Here is a 16576-nt window from a genome sequence, read left to right as displayed (position 1 = left end):
GAAATACATCTACCTTGGAAACACAAATACCTACTATTGCTAAACAACTTTCTAATCCCAGATTACAGAACTAATCTAAGAGGTTTTAATATCCCCACTATAAAAGCTCACACCATGCAAATTAAGACAAGACACCAAACTAGCTTTCACACTGAACTAGGTGACACTGGATTTATTTCAGCAACACATTTTCATAATATATTCTTTCGAATTTAGTATTTCCTCTCATGATCAGACTTTTTTGAAGAAGGGATAGAGGTTTTAATATATTGCTAAAAAATCCAAACGAGTTTTATCATACTTACACAACAATCCTAATAAAAATAAATACAAACTTACCCTGATTTTGCACTACCACATCAAATGGTAAACAAAAGGAAAATAAAATTATGAAAGACAAATATAAAACTAGGATTAAACTGAACTCAAAGGCATACAATACCAGACAAATAATGTGTACTGCAATTTAATTCTGTAACTATAAATAGGTTTCTGTTAGCAGACACTGAATGCTGCCCTCAGCCTGTTTGTGCACATGCAAGCAGAAATCAGAAAGATAAACGAGCAAATAGGGATTAGAGACAGCTATAAATAGAATGAGCTGTCATTGTTCCAAGCATTCAGGTAGCTGGAATTCTTTTTGCTGAATACAAGGTTTTGTAAGCAAACAGTCAGTCAGGATTTGTTTTAACCCACCCTCCTCCAATATCAGAGTGAAAAGCAATTCAGAGCGGCTCTATCACTTTTTCCTCTTGATGAGGAGCATCTCATGAAGGCAGCAAAGGATCTTTGACCCCTTGTGATAATATTGCTTTCCATGTTCAGAACACCCCTCAGATTCTGAACAATAGCATAACAGCATCTTACTTGGGATTTTTCAAATTATAGATCTAGATTGTTTTTATTTCATTGAGTGGTAGAGAACAGAAGGTTCCAGGGAGACCTTAAAGCCTCCTCCAGTACCTAAATGGGCTGTGGAAGAGCTAGGGAAGGCAATTCCAAATGAAAAGTTTTCATTTGTTTAATAGAGACAGCTGCCTTTTAAGCAAACTGCAACATGGAGCCATAAATTATACTTTAAGTAATACCAGCACATTTTTGAAAAGCAGAATGTTTACAAGAAAAGCCATGATTTATCTGCAACTGCACTTCTTGCATTTCTTAAAGCAAGACAGTATGGATTGTTTCACTTGAGAATGAAACTTGTGGCTGGTATTGAGAAATACCTATATTGCTCAAAGAACAGCCCTTACCGCTCCTTAGATATGAGCAGACTAAAACTATTTATTCAACAAAGATGTGGTATGACTTTAAAGCTCTGTAGAAAAGGGAAAATACCAGATCATAATAATATATGATTGCCTTCAGAGCAGCAGTCTGAAGAAAAACAGCTGAGCCTTCTGTTATCCAAACAAACCCACATTCCATTCTGACTTTTCAAACCAACACACTGCTGTTTTTTATTAGCAGCCACCAGGCATTATTCTTATTAGTTAACAGAACTGAGGTACTGCAAGAAATCCCCCTCAAAGGGAAAATTAGCACCCTTTCTTTTCAACATTTACTGTCTGTCTTCAGAAGGCAAGGGAAGTCTGATCTTCATCAGTTTTTTGACAGCTGAACAGAACAGAAGCAGCAGAAGTTTAAGGTATATGGCTCAGCATTGGGGGGAAAAAATGCAAGGAATGCCTGATCCTACTTATATAAATATGAGTGTTTCCTGTATTCTCATATAAGCATCCAGTCAGGGTTTCTACTAGTAGCAATATCTCTTTTTCACCTATGATTAGTCTTTGCTTCATCTGTTCCAAGACTGGAAACAACAAAGCATGAAAACAGACACTCCAAAGGTGAGCAGTAAACTAAAGATTTTCTGGGACAGAGTGAAAAAAATCTCATGACTAGGAAAAGGTAACTGCATACAAGGTGCCATAAAAAAAGGAATAGTCACAACTGATCTTAAAAAAATTGAAGAAACCAGGGCAATATGGTGCAAATAAAAATATTTCAGCAAACAATCTTAAACAGAAGTGAAAAAATTAGTGAAGAGAGAAGCTGCCAGCAGCTGCAACTCAAAAGGACAGAGAAAGGAGCCAGCAAATTCATACACAGGGAGGGATGTCTGCACACAGCATCTCGTGCTTCCCTTCTGTCAATTCCTCCACACTCTGAAGCAAAGAACACCCAAGGACAACTTTGGGAAATCTCCCATTAGAATTAAAGGTATTTATAATTTATTACATTTAATACCTCCCAAAGCAGGTATGAAATACAATAAATTTAGGGAGAATTTGATAAGAGTCCACTTCTATCTCCAAATTTCTTTATTACAGCAGTCCAATTGTAAGTTTTCAGCTTAAATTCCTTTCAAATTTACCATGACCTATGCTGCTATTAATGCTCTGGAAAAATAGTAAAAAAAAAAAAAAAAAAATCTACAGAGGCTTATTAGCTATAGCACTATATTAGGCAAAAATATCCCAAAACCTAACTAAAAAAATAAAACCACAGCATTTTTTAACAAAGCAACATATGAATAACACAGGATTAAAAGTATTTGATAACTTACTTTTTCTGCATTTTCCTGTTTTTCTCTGCCTGACCTCCAAGTTTGCTGAGGCCTAATGCATCCTGAGAGGAACCATCTGCTTCTCCCAGGCCACCTACAAAAAACCCCAAACTCAAGTCACTCTCAAATTATGCCTTTGTAATATTACTGATCAGGAATGTGTAAAACCAAAGCCCCAAGGCCATCTCTCTCACTGTGTAAGAAAAAGCAAACCAACCTTGTCCTAGAGCTTCCTTGCTTCCTTGCCCAGGTCGTCCCTTTTCCTTCTTGCCAAACAGGCGGCCAATAGAGGATTTGATCCCCTTCTTTTTGGGGGCTTTGTGAAGGGAATCTTGGCTGCTGTTACTGCTACTAGGATTACTTGTTTGACCATCTTGTGAACCTGTTGAACTGTACCAAAAAAAAAAAAGTCATCAAGGAGCCCATGTACAACAAATTCACCAGAGATAAGTTCAGGGTTCTGTGCAAGTTAATTGAAGAGCAGTAACTTACTAATGACATTTAATTTCATTTAATTTTATGAATTATAAAAAGAAATGTTGATGGCACAAGTTCCTGGCTGAAAGGGGCAGACAAAGTTCAAAATACTTGAGTGGAATCCATCTCAGATACTTAAGTACTTTGAAAAGAGTATCTGTCAATCAAAGTGATGGCAATTCTGCAAGGTATTTCTCAATTTATAGCTAAATAACAACTTAAAGAGTTAAGAGTTACATTTTTCATATCCCAAGCATGAAGAAAATGCAGAGTTTGAGTACCAAAAGCATTCCCATGAAGCCATTTCTAAGCATTAGCAATTACATTCCTAATGTTTATGTAACAGTCGCCCATTTAAGTGTTCATACTCCTGACTTTTGAGAAACACTTTAACACTCAGACTAAAATCCTACAGGCTGAACAGCTCTGCAGTTTGGAGTTTTACTCTGATGCCGTGGAACACTGAATTCCTGGTAGGTCTGAGTGATTCCCAGCTACTTACTTCCTAATGTCCCTGATATCTTCATGGCTCACTGTGTGCAGAGCTCCTTTCTGGACTCTGTCCAGACGCAAGGACCGAGGCGAAGAAGGTGGTGATGTCTCACATTTTATGGTGGTTTTGTCATCTCGTACCTCTTCTCTGGAAGCTGGAGACTGATGGAAAAGGAAGGAAAACTTCAGGGGCAATGCCAAAACATTAAGGCAATACCAACACTACACAAAATAGTGGAAGGAAGAATCTTATTTTAGTGTTAAAAGACCACTCTTGCCCTTACCATTCTACAGTTGCCTATTTTTTGCTTGATTTGTTTCTGAATTTCTTGTTACCTTCAGTGACAAGCTACTAAAATCAGTCTTAGCTACTAAAATGAGTAAGTAGCACTTATCTCTTATTCAATTATAAGGCTAAGAACTAAAGTAATGCCTTCAGCACCATAAAATGAATATACCTGTCTCCAGTTCAAGCAAGTGCAAAGACAGAAAAACTAGAGATCTGTGGAAAGATTAGCAAGATCACTGACTACTCTGCAAAGTCAGTTTCTAAACACCTGTGGCTACAAAGGTTTGAGTAACAGAAAGAATAACTTATTTGTGTGTGCACTGACAGCTTTTAAAATTCAGCACTAATGCATGAAGACTGCACAGCAGCGGTTACAAACAGAAAGCAGCACAACAGTCCTCCACACCAGCAAAAACAGGCAAACAAACAAAAACCCACAAAACAAACCCACACTTAGGCTAAAATGATAAACCATAATCTTGTTTTGTTACAGAGCTACCCTGCAAATGCTTTATGTTCCTGTTATCCACTAATGAGTCTGGGGACAGGGAGGGAGATGAAGGGGCACACCATGAAATAAACTAAAGATTTTTACCTTTCTACGGTGTTTCCTTAAATCACTAGGCTGACAGATGCATGCAAAGAAAAGAAATTTGGAAAAGCTGTATTTATTATAAACTGTAGCACAGACTAAGACAACTAGTACAGACAAAAAAACTTAGGGAGAATATAAACAACAATAACAACAATGGCACAGAGAGATACTGGGTATGAAGTGCTCCTTAAATCACAGATTATTTAAATGTATCCCTGAAGTGAGGAAAAAGAAGCAAAAAATAAACATTTAGAGTTGGTTATCTACCAAAGTACCAGAGATGTTTGAGTGTGTTGGGACCGTTGGCAAATTAGCACAAAATACATGCAGCAAAAAACCCCAATAAAGTGTATGGGGGTGCAAGGTGTTGCTTTGAAAAGGTGAGACCTGCTTTGAACCTCCAGGTCAGCCACAGGAACCTTATAAATCATCTGCACTCATCCCTCCTCACAACCCAGGGATTCCTGCAGCGGTTTCCTACACTGCACAAAAAGCAGGCATGACTTTAAAAGTGTCAAAGAGTGCCAACAATAGCCCATTTCTATACAGTAACAGGATTCTGTTCTTTTGACAGCTTTCCAGTGCTGCAGTGTTTGAGCAGGGATTCACCACCACTTCCATTTTATCCTCCAGCCACTGTACCTCACTCCCCAGGGAGTGCTCACCTCTGCCAGTGCACAGAGCAAGAATTACACAAACAGCTTATTCAGACTGATGCTGACAAAAGTTAAATTTAGATGATTTGTTTAATAGCTCTCATTATTTAAAAAGCCTGCAACCAAAAATAAAGTTGGTCCCCTTTGAAGTGGGACAGGGGGGAAGGATATTGTTTCCCTCCCACAAAGGATAACTTTTAATTGTTTTTTATTTAGAATACATGTAAATTTTGCAGCATTAATATGGAAAGTTTTGTTTCAATCTGACTGCAGAGTACTACATTAATAAATCATAAGTTCACTGAATCATAGAAGGGACCTTTAAAGATGATCTAGTTCCTCCTCAAGTTCTTGACAAAGCACTGCAGACAGATTTTACCATTATTGGATCTTTCATCCATTAAATCTGATGAGCATAAAAATGAAAATGTTCACCACATGGAATGAACTGCCCACAAGGACTGCTCAAGAGAGCTGTAGGCTTCATCATTTATCATGTTGATGCTTTTTAATCATGAGGGGCTTTCAACTGACTGAGCTGCATAAGCACTGGCATTAAGCTAATTTGCCTATATGATCAAAACCTAATGCAACTCTCTATTAAAATGCTGGAAGACACAGCAGAACTCAGTCTAATAATCCATGATAACTCTTCCTAAAGTTTCTAGACATCTCTTGTTCTCTAATTCTTGATTTCAAGCTTTCACAAATCAGTTGCCAGGTACAAAACCCATCAAATACAGCTACAAACACCAGATCAAGTGACTTCAATGCACAATTAGGATCTAAAGTGAACTTAATTACACTTCACTTTTCTTCAATTGCATTGGATTTCAGAGAAGACACATTCTCCTGATCTAGTTTTAGGAAAAAGAGCTACTTAAATTTGTATGTGGTTTTCTGCATAAGAAGTATTTAGCTTAACTAATTATTGTGAAATGTTAGAAGATAGAGCACTCCACAATCTGAATTTTGACAGTTTTTTTCAGAAGACTTGCCCCTGGATATATGGCTACAGCTAGTACAATGATTTTTATTTTAATGCAAAGAAGGCAAAATTATTCTCTTTTATGGAAAAATACTTTTTGGTCTATGTGCATATTAATTTTAAAAAGCCAGCAAAACTACTTAGCTGAAATACTTGGTTTTAACTGCTCATTTTATTTAAAATGTAAAAATGTTTATTTTATGTAAAAAAAAGAAAGGGGGAAATTTATATCTTAATTTTACAGATGTGTTTACATGCATAAAGCAGCTCCTAAAAGGATTAATTTTCTTCAGCAGTCATAGGAATGTCAAAAGTCTCTAAACTCTTAAAGACTAAACTACTTTATCAGCTACAAGGTCTAACAGATATTTATTATACTTATTAGGCTTTAATAGCCTAAAACAAGACACTAGCACTCATTAATATTCAAACAGCAGTGATAACATCCCAATCTTCAAGATTAATATGCAAATCACTTTTTAGCTGAGTGTTTACTGGAATAGTGGACTGCTAAAAGTAAAGTTTAAAGTAGATGGAGAAAGTGGTTGAAAAGAAAATATTATTTCTTCTAGAAAGAGGAGTCTGAAGAAAGACCATAACAACAGAAGGAATAAATACTTAGGCACAAGATGTTGACCAAATAATAGACTTGAGCTCTGAACGTTTTTCCTAATCATTATGTATCTTACACTTTTTATAGAAGTTGAAAGGAAGCAGTAGAAAAACCTAGAGAAAGGAAAAATACAGCTGAGTAAGCAGGAGAGGAAGGGGCAAGCGCACAACCCGTTTCCTAGAGAACAGGAATGCTCTTCCGAGGAGAGTGCGGGCCATGGGTACCCACCAGGGTCATGATGCCCAGCCTGTCCACCTCCCTGGCGGGGCTGTGCGGGATGCGCCGGGGCGTGGAGCGGCCGCTGCCGGGCGGGGAGGAGCCGGCCAGGGCCCCGCCGAGCGCGGGGGCGATGGAGCCCAGCGAGCGGAACCGGCCGTGCGCCTCCAGGCTGCCGCTGCCCACGCGGCTCTCGATCTCCTCCGCGCGCTGCTCCGTGTTCTCCTTCTCCTCCTGGATCAGTCTGAGGGAAAAAGAGCCTCACAGGAACGTGGCATTCCAACAAGGACCACGCAAACAGAAGCGGCACTTAGCAGAAAAATATGGGAAAATTACCATTTTCTAGCATGTTTTTATCAAAAGCTCCACAGCAGACAGGCCATACCTGATCTCTTTGTTGATTGCATCCAACTGTTCCTGCAGCATTATGGCCAAAGTCTGAGCATCAGCCTGACCACTTGGTGACAGCAGATCAACTGAGCTGAAAATGGTCTCCCTGTCATCCTCCACGTCAGACACGTCCACATCACTCTCAAATGCTTGTGCCACGTTTGCCAATACACTGGCTTGCTGGGCCCGCTCCCAATCCTGCTCATTCAGGGTCTGAACCTACAAGAATCCAAGAAATAAATCCAAGCTCAAATGGGGAAAAATATGACAACTCTACTGCTTATCAAGATGTTTATAATAACTTATGTAAGTCCACTTACATGCTGAACACATCCACCAAGACAGCAATGTTTAGAGAAATGTTAAAAAAAAAAAAAGCCATAATGTAGGAAGCTTTAAATTTCATTTAACTGCAAGATGCAGAACAGGCTCATTGAGTAAATTATAACACCACATATTTTGATGATACACACTTTTAATTACAGTAGAATTCTGCTATCAATTCCATGGGAACTATGGAGTCAGTTTTATGTAATGAGTACTCATGTGTCCTGAAAGGAAATGGAAATTGCTTGCAGAACAGTAATGTGTTAGGAGTATATAGACACAAAAGTAGGACTGCTTCAAATTGCACTTTTCAGGCTCATCAAAATTAAAAAGCAAAACCAAAAACTTAAAACCAAAAAAACCCCAGCAAAACAAAACAGGAGCTCCAAACCATAATCTTGCAACTATTTGCTAACAATTAAAAGGACCAACAGCCGTTCATGAGTTGGTAACACAGGATTTATAAAACCCAGGAGTTTATTGCCAGGTCCTCCCAGTTCTAAAACCTCCTTGCACTTGATTAGCCTCATGCACTGAACAAATCTGTTTTGTTATTTGTATTTTATCTCTGTACCTTTGAAGGCTCGTCCCTGAGAGCAGCCAGTCGCCCCTTCTGGGGCCGCCTCAGCACGGAGGAAGTGCTATAGGAGTCTGTGTGACTGTCCCCCACAGAGGAGGATGGCACAGGGAATCTGAAATCTGCTCTGCTGCAACACAAAAACATTTCATCTTTACAAAGGGAGAAAGAAACAAAAAAGTCACCCAAAAGATTTCTCTTGTCCCACCACCACCAGTTGTTTATAAGCAGTATAAAGATTGTTTTATATGTTCTGTAAAAATGAATTTATAGCTATGACTGAGTTATTGTCATTTATAATATACAAGATTGTATTTAGCATAGTAACCTTAAAGATAATAGGAAAAAACCAAACTACTGCTGGTACCTGTGATGAAGTGATGTGGCTCTGAGCCTCACTTGGTCGTTTTCAGCCCTTAATGCATCAACATTTAATACTAGTTGATCCTGGAAAAATAAATAGAAAAAATATATCATATGCTTTAAAAAAAAAAATTAGTGTCAAATACAAATTTATAAACTCAGATTTAGGTTTTTTATCTCATTTCTCTGAAAGTTGGAAATAATAGATTTTAAGATATAGCCTTCACCTATTTAAACATTGTTTTTGCTACACACAATACAGCACTGTCACAAAAGGGCATCCCAGAATAATTCTGCTGCCTCTCTACCCTGACTCTAGTAATGACAATATCTATTTTAAAAACAGCTGTGAGTTCACATGCTACTAAGTTTATTATAATAAAGTGATATAAGAAACAAGAAGATTTGTTCAAGCTCTCTGCACAAAAGGATCTAAAAGCATGCACTTTTAACTTGGACATTTTTACATGCTCTAGAAACTCCGAATTTAACAGCAGAGAAATACAATGAATGAGAAAACAACAAAAGCCTAAATAAAATAAAAAGTGGCTGACAATGAACATCTGTAAGGAGGGACCTTGTAATTTCCACGACAAGCAGAACACCAGGCACCTTAGCTACTTACTAAGGAGCAGCCAAGTCTAATAAATATTTCTGCCTCTGCTCCCCAGTTCTTAAAACTTAAAAAAAAAACCCATTAGCAGTTGCACAAGCATTTCATGATATTCAATGCTTTGAGAAAACCTTACGGAAACATGCCCAACGTTAAAAGTATTTCTCATTTGGTTTTCCTGTTCAAGGTCATATGTAAAACAGTATAAAAATTCTACACAATCTCCAAACTTTGGCCAATTGCCAATATATCCAGGCACTTCACATATTCAAAAGTGTGTTAAGTCTTGGACTAAAGGGTTATGTATTACCTATAAAATCCCCCTAAAACTGTGGCACACAATACCATAAAATAAGCAATAACAACTCCTTTCTCTTAAACAGACCAGGAAATGTTAAGTTTTATGAGGAATTAAAATCTGATCCTGCTATGTAGCAAGGCAGCAATTAAGTTCCAAGATAATATTTCAGAAATGGAGATTCTACCTTTTCATGCTGAAGTTCTTCTATTTGTTTTTTTGCATTTTCAATTTCTCGAAGAAGTGAATTCTGAAATTAAAGGCATTGCAAATTAAGTCACTCATAAGCTTTACACTTTTAAACTATAACCATGATGAGTATCAAAAAAATGCAGTCAACACTACACAAACACATCTTAAATTACTCATCCTTGATTGCTTCCATCATTTCACTTTGATTATAGTTGAAGGTTTATCCTTCCAGGTCTACAGCCCTCTAAATAATGGATTTAGTAATAGTACTGGTTCCATACATCTTTAATAGCAATAGTAGTCTTTTAAAGCTCCATTTCACAGTCTATCTAGCAAAAAAAGGGAATAATTATGGAATAATTCAAAGTAATTCAAGGAAGACCACATGATCAGAACAAAGTCTTGATGTTACCTGCATGTTTCTTCCCAACTTAGCATAAAAAAATGAGCTGGAAGCCTCAAAAAGAACACATTTCTAGTAGCTGTTAACTACAATAAAGGAAAAGTAGATTCTCCTCATTATTTGCAAATGTAGTTATGGTTTGGAAGATAAGAGGAGTCAGGGTCAACCCTGAGACGTCACCTATTATTCAAGCATTATGCATGAATGCAAGAGGAAACAAACATTCAGTACAAGTCTGGAAACACCATTTGCATTCCAAAGCATTTTATTGCCATGACTTTGGTATTAAAAGACACTCAGCTTTTCCTGAAACATTTCCCCAGATGGTCATTTCACCCTCTAGTAAAAGAAACCAAATATATTTTAATCCAAGACCAAGCAACTCAAAGTCAGCATCAAGCAAAGTGTCACTTTATAAGACATTGCTTTGCTGGATGAAAAATAAGGGATCTTACTTCAAGCTGTGCATGGAAGAATAATCCATAAGGATCTAGATCCAAAAGCAGAAGGGGAGGAGTGAAAAGTGCATCAGAAGAGATGAACTGAGTACTGGGGAAAGCTCCAAGATGTGCACTGACAGTGCAGGAAAAGCCCATTTACATGCATATAAAGAATCCCAAAATGAGCTACCTGAGAAGAAAAGCAAATTGCAGGAATCCCACAATGACTCAGGGGAACTGGTACAGCCAAAAGCAGTGGGAAGCAAAGGACATTGAACTGGAAAGGTCAAAGTACCAATGCTTTAGGTTTCCTGTATTACACTGGATGAGCCTATTTATGCAATCTGCACCAGTCAAATAAAAAAGGATAAAGCTTCTTAAAAGCTGCCTTCTCAACACGGCAGCACAGTGCCCAGGGACAACCTCAAAAATTATTTTTAAGAGTGTATTTTCAAAATCCACACTAAAAAAGAGCCTTAACAGCAACTACTTATTAATAAGGGGGTTGTGCCTATTTGCTGAAGTTACAGACACGTTGCAAAAGGCACAAATCATTACAGAATTACACATTCATTACTGGAATGTGACTTGTTACCTTGTCTTCCAGGGCAGCCATCCTCTCCTTGAGATGAAGCTGGAGCCTTTCATTGGATTCAGACAGGAGCTTATCAACAGTTTCTGACAAACGTTTATTATGCTCTTCATTCATCTTCTCTCTCTGTCTAGCCTGAGATACAAAGAAGCTGCTGAAAAAAACTTCAGATTTGTAATATCTCTAACAATTTCCAATTATGAAGGCAGCAAGCTTTCTTTAATCCAAATGCATTTTTTAACAGCAATATTTTTCCACAGAGGAACACGGCATGAGCCTCCAGGGCTCTGTAAAGGGAATTTAAGGGACACTTCAGTCTTTAATAAGTGATCCAAGATCAGAAGTTCAAAAATCCAAGCTTACATTAAAAAAAAAAACTTTAAAAGGCACAATCCAGAATGGATTCCATTATTTGTAACCCAGGAACCATTTTTTCCATAGTCATTTAAATCAGCATGTTTCTTCAAACTTTTATTGGAGACTTCCGGCACATTTTCCTTGAGATTTAAGGTAGCCACAGTAGAGTGACTCACTATCAGCCAGCCTAAACTCTAGCCTTATTTTAAAGCCGAGAAACAAAGAGGATTAGGTTCTTTATTTCAGCTTTTTATCTTTGTCAAAATGATGTGCAGTACCCTTTGCAGTTCTTGATTCTTCTCTTCAAGCTGTGCCTCCATCTGTCTCAGCCGCTCCTCGATATTGCCATGTCTCTCCTCAGCCTGTCAATTTGAGAGCAAAATAAGAATTTGGGTAGGTTTTTTTAGGCTCCAAAAGCACAGAAACACTGAGGCACAGGAATAATTCTAACATGCTTTGCACAACTGCCATTTATGGTAAAGGACAATGCAGAACAGATGTTTTTCTGTCACCAAAAGGACCTTGCAACAGTTCAGATGGGAAGTGGCAAAATGATGAAACCTCTCACCCCTAAGTACCATCATGAACCAACTACTACTATTTGCAAATGAGCTTGCAACAGCGAAGTTCATTCATATCCCCAAGAAATAAAACCAAAAAATAAATAAAAGTAAAGACTGAGAAAGTAAAAAAGTAAAGACATTTTCAGCTTCTCCTCACTAGCCTGGACAATGGGACCCTTTGTTAGTAATCATGGCAAAGCAGAAAGCAGCAAGCAGAGACAAGGACTAAGATACAAATTCTACCTTCCTAAGCTTGGTGGCAAGTTCCAAAACTTTAGCATCTTTAGCAGCAGAGCTCCCAGAAGACAAAAGGTCAGACTACAGAGCCAGTTAGGGACAGGAAAGATAACAGGGAAAAAATAAAACTAAGGCTTTGAAAGAAAACATGCACACACACACTTGAAAAGGCTCATTTGTAGTTAGCCAAATATAATTCTTCAGATTTCATTACTCCATTTGCAGCCCTCTAAAAATCTTGATACTTGGTAGTACCACAACTTCTCTCGCTCCCCACTTGATTCACTTAGCAGTGGAAGAAATTTAGGTTCAGAAACAGTTCATATTTAGAAGACTTTATGCCTATTATTGAGTAATTTTTTATTAAAAAGTACCAAAATAATTCAGAGAGATATTTTTATGATGTAGAAGAGTTAACAAAAAACCCACTTGAGTTCCAAAGAGCAGAAACTTAAAGTGATTAAAAATTTAAAAAAAAAGGAAATACTAAATCAGAGTGTCTTCAGAGAGATGAATAGAAAAAAAAAAAAGTAGGAAATAAACATTTTCTGTAGGAAATAAATATTTTCTTAATTATTTGTGGGAAAACTGGAAATCAAATGTAACCAAACCAACACTAGGAACAGATTTCCTGCAGTGGGACACCAATGGAGGAGGGAGTTTGGAGGACACTGTGCCGCCACCTCACCTTTGTAAGTGCTGCCACTCTCTGTGCCAGCTCAGCCTCCACCTCTGGCAAAGTCTCAGCTTTTCTCAGGGTCTGCTGCAGCTTTTGCTCAGCCAGTTCCAGTCGCTCTTGCAATTGCCTGTTCTTATCTTCACTCTGCACAGGGTTATGGCCAGCAAGTGTTGAGGGTTAAAGACGTGATTAGTTAGAAAGTGGTTGGCTAAACAATCATTTCTGGCCTATAATGTTGGACTATTTCATGTCAAGCACTTGTCAAACTTCCTCTCTCACTACGGCAATAGCCTGTAAAAACCACTACACGCTGTGCAAATCTTAAAAGTTTAGCTCAGAATGAGTAATTCTCACCCACAAGACTAAAGATGCTTGGATACACATACAATAAGTGAAAAATCCACAATAAATAGCAACAACAACCCTGCTGCCCCAAAATAAAGTGCACTAAATTCCACAAAACCATTTCCCCTTCCCAGTAAAGCTGTCTCATCTTTATTCCGAGGGTAAAAATCTCTGCAATGTATGACTCCAGCTCCTGAAAAACAATCACTAATAACAGCACATTACAGCTGATATTTATCTCCCTAAAAGCAAAGTGCTTCAGCATGGCATGAACATTAATTATCTCCATTAGCTTTATGCTGAGCAAAATGTACTTCATCTCATTTGAAACCACAACCTGTCGGTGCATGGAGTCTTTAGTGGCAATTTCATTTTCAAGTTTATCATTGAGGTCATGCACGGATGTAGCTTCACGTTGTGCAGCGAGGTAGCGTTTCTCTAGAGTGGTGATTCTCTCCTCCATGTCCTCCTTCTGGGCCAGAGTCTGGGCAAGACACACAAGAGAAGTCAGAATGTGAGAGATCATTTCAAATAAAATAATTTCAAATAAAAATTTCAAATAAAATTAAAAAAAAAAATCAGGTTATTTTTCTCAGTAAAAAATGAAGTGGAAAGAAATGGCTTTTTAAAACAGTTAATGATTAAAAACCACTGGTCTTTATTACCTTACATCACAGATTTGCTACTTTCCTTTCCAATGGTATACACACAGCAAATCTTGACTTGCTGGGGATGGTCAGAGAATGTTCTGGGATTTAACTAAGCTCCCTTTCTATCTAATGAGGATATGTGGGACCCTGGAGATTAGGTATTCAGTAGTGACAGGAACTGTCAACCAGACTACTGAAATTAAAGGGATTCCTCAACCAAGTGCATCTTTTAAAAAAGGAAGCAAGAGTAATAAGCTGAGCATGTATGACAAGATCAAGCATCTCTTCCAGAACATGCTGAAGTTGGCAATGCTGAATTCCAACCTATTAATGAAATATCTAGTTAGTCACAGGTTTATCATGAAGACAGATTTTTTTTAAGTGGACAATGAGACCCTTTGGTCTTTTAAATAAAAAACAGACACCCATCATGTCCTAAAAAAACATTTTCTTCTCAGCTATCAAATCAAAGACTTCCAAAAACAAAGGTTCAACTGAGCACCTGTGAGACTAAAATTTTCTAAAGATGGCATTTGTGACTCCCCAAATACTGACAGTTCCTTCCTCACCTCTCGTACATCCCTCTGTAACTTTGTGTTCATTTCTTCAGATTTTATTAAGTCTTTCCTTGCTGTGTCTAGATCTTCTTCCAGCTCTGTTACTCTGCTGGACAAAGCAGTGAGGCGTTCTTTCATTTGTGTCTGCTCTTTGTTTTGCTTATCTATGATGTCTTGGAGTTCAATCACTTTAGCAAGGTTTTCATCGTGGCATAATGAACCATCAGAGGCTCTCTATTAAACAGGGAAAAAAAAGTGTATTTGCATGATGCAAATTAGATTGAAAAACAAATTGTTACTCACCTGTAAACATCTCTCCCCAAAGGTAATTTTATTATTGAACAGACTGCAAAAGCTGAAATTTCAATAACTATGACTTTTTAACTAGATGATCATTAAAAAATATTTTATTATGGTTTAAAATTAAAATGTTATAGTTAATGATTAAAAACCATATGCCAGCTAAGCAAAGTAAATAGCTGTACCTTCCCATTTGTAGTTGGTGTATTTTCTTGTTCATGATTTATATCCAGCATCCCATCTGGAAGTGTTTTCTTCTGATTATTTTGCTCTTTCAGAATCATTAACTAAAAGAAAAGTTTACAGACACATGTTTCAAGCCAATTCCTTTTTCACTAATAATATAAGGAACAGCTGCAAAAGCAAAGGAGCAAAACAACAATTACTGATTCTACTGCCAGGTATGTATTAATAAAATCTGGCACAGACACCCAAATACCTTATGCCACTGCAAACCCTAATTTTAAATGCACAGGGACTCTCTTTTTGTTGGTTTGGTTGGGTTTTTTTGGTTAGATTTTTGGGGGGCAGCGAGGGTGTCAAGAGGTTGAGGTTTGGCTTTTTCCTCTCCTGCTCTTTCAAAGCAGCTAAGTTTAGAATTAACAATTATTTCATTTGGCAAGAAATCAAAAGGAAGAAGTGAAAGTGAAACTTAATAAATTATTCTGTACAAATATTGACTGAAACATCCACAATGGACACATGAAGCCTTCTTTTAAGACAGAAGCTTACCTCTTTATGTGTAGTACCTAGTTCTTCTTCCAATAAGCTACACCTTTCAAGTGCTACTCGTAATCTCTCCCTTACCTGAAAGGGTAATTTCAAATTATTTTAAATCATTCAAATCAAAAATTAATTTTACTTGATGCCATGCCTTTACAGACAATAAATGACACTGTTTCCATTACACTTAGAAACCTTCTTAATCTGGACTCAGTCCTAATTACAACACATGCTACCAAAAAAATAGCCAAATATTGTGTATCTTATAATCTAGCTTTTCCTTTTTTCTGTCATAAGCAACATGGCCTGTACATTCAGGCACTAAACAACTAAACATACCCAGAATTTGCTTGTCCTTCTGCAAGGCACAGACTGTTTGCTTTTGCTCATTTACAACATGGAAGAATAGGTAAAATTCCACTTAAAATCATTTGCCAGATTTTACATACAAGGGTCACAAAGTCAAGTAAACTGTAAACTGGCAACAAAATTTACAGAGAACTTTAGCAGTTGCATATCCTGCTGCTAATATCAGGCACAACTGAAGGGAGGAGTTCTTTTAATTCAGATTTCCATCCCAGTGTACGCAGATTCCCCTCCTCCTCTTCTAGTCCATTTCTTTTATAAGATAATCAAAAGGATAAATCCTGATGTTGTACAGGTAAGCAGCTGTGTGCATTCCTACAGCAAATATATTGCTCCTGAACCATGCTGAGTTTACATTAACACAGTTAATGAAGTGCTTGAATAAACCACAGCACCTTGCTTTAGTTCAGTGCAGCATCTTAATTTAGGAGAGCATTTACCAATGTAGTTACACTGCAGAGATTTCTACTACTTCAGTACAAAAACTGCCTGGCCCACACAAAGGAAAGAGGATGAAAAGGTGTTAGGTACCTTCTCATCAAGGGCTTTGTGGTGCTCAAATAAGGATTTTAGTGCTTTGAGAACTTCTACTTCACTAGAAACTCCTGCTGGAGACTGAGCTTGCCTCTTCACAACAGTCATCCTGAGGGATCGCTCATGCCTGGAGACAAGACACTCCAAATGTTCCAGTAATAGCTAAAGCAAAAGG

General features: G+C 37.6%; 1 protein-coding gene across 4 annotated transcripts in view; it reads right to left on the bottom strand.

Moving 5' to 3' along the window:
• PPFIA1 (PTPRF interacting protein alpha 1) overlaps positions 1-16576 on the bottom strand; it is a 53186-nt gene that overhangs the window by 15152 nt on the left and 21458 nt on the right. For all 4 annotated transcript variants that reach the window (XM_053979460.1, XM_053979461.1, XM_053979463.1 and 1 more), the window contains exons 4-19: positions 16399-16563; positions 15511-15585; positions 14964-15065; positions 14491-14712; positions 13609-13755; positions 12936-13070; positions 11726-11809; positions 11094-11225; positions 9651-9713; positions 8557-8636; positions 8187-8319; positions 7281-7504; positions 6908-7139; positions 3549-3700; positions 2787-2959; positions 2570-2663 (exon numbers count right to left, since the gene is read on the bottom strand). In XM_053979460.1, the coding sequence (XP_053835435.1) occupies positions 2570-2663; positions 2787-2959; positions 3549-3700; positions 6908-7139; positions 7281-7504; positions 8187-8319; positions 8557-8636; positions 9651-9713; positions 11094-11225; positions 11726-11809; positions 12936-13070; positions 13609-13755; positions 14491-14712; positions 14964-15065; positions 15511-15585; positions 16399-16563 (2213 nt within the window). The remainder of the gene's footprint in view (positions 1-2569; positions 2664-2786; positions 2960-3548; positions 3701-6907; positions 7140-7280; positions 7505-8186; positions 8320-8556; positions 8637-9650; positions 9714-11093; positions 11226-11725; positions 11810-12935; positions 13071-13608; positions 13756-14490; positions 14713-14963; positions 15066-15510; positions 15586-16398; positions 16564-16576) is intronic.

The sequence above is a fragment of the Vidua macroura genome, chromosome 6 (assembly GCF_024509145.1).
Source record: "Vidua macroura isolate BioBank_ID:100142 chromosome 6, ASM2450914v1, whole genome shotgun sequence".
In the NCBI taxonomy this organism is placed as follows: domain Eukaryota; kingdom Metazoa; phylum Chordata; class Aves; order Passeriformes; family Viduidae; genus Vidua; species Vidua macroura.
Note: the sequence above shows the minus strand (reverse complement) of the source record. Positions and strands in the feature narration are given on the sequence as shown.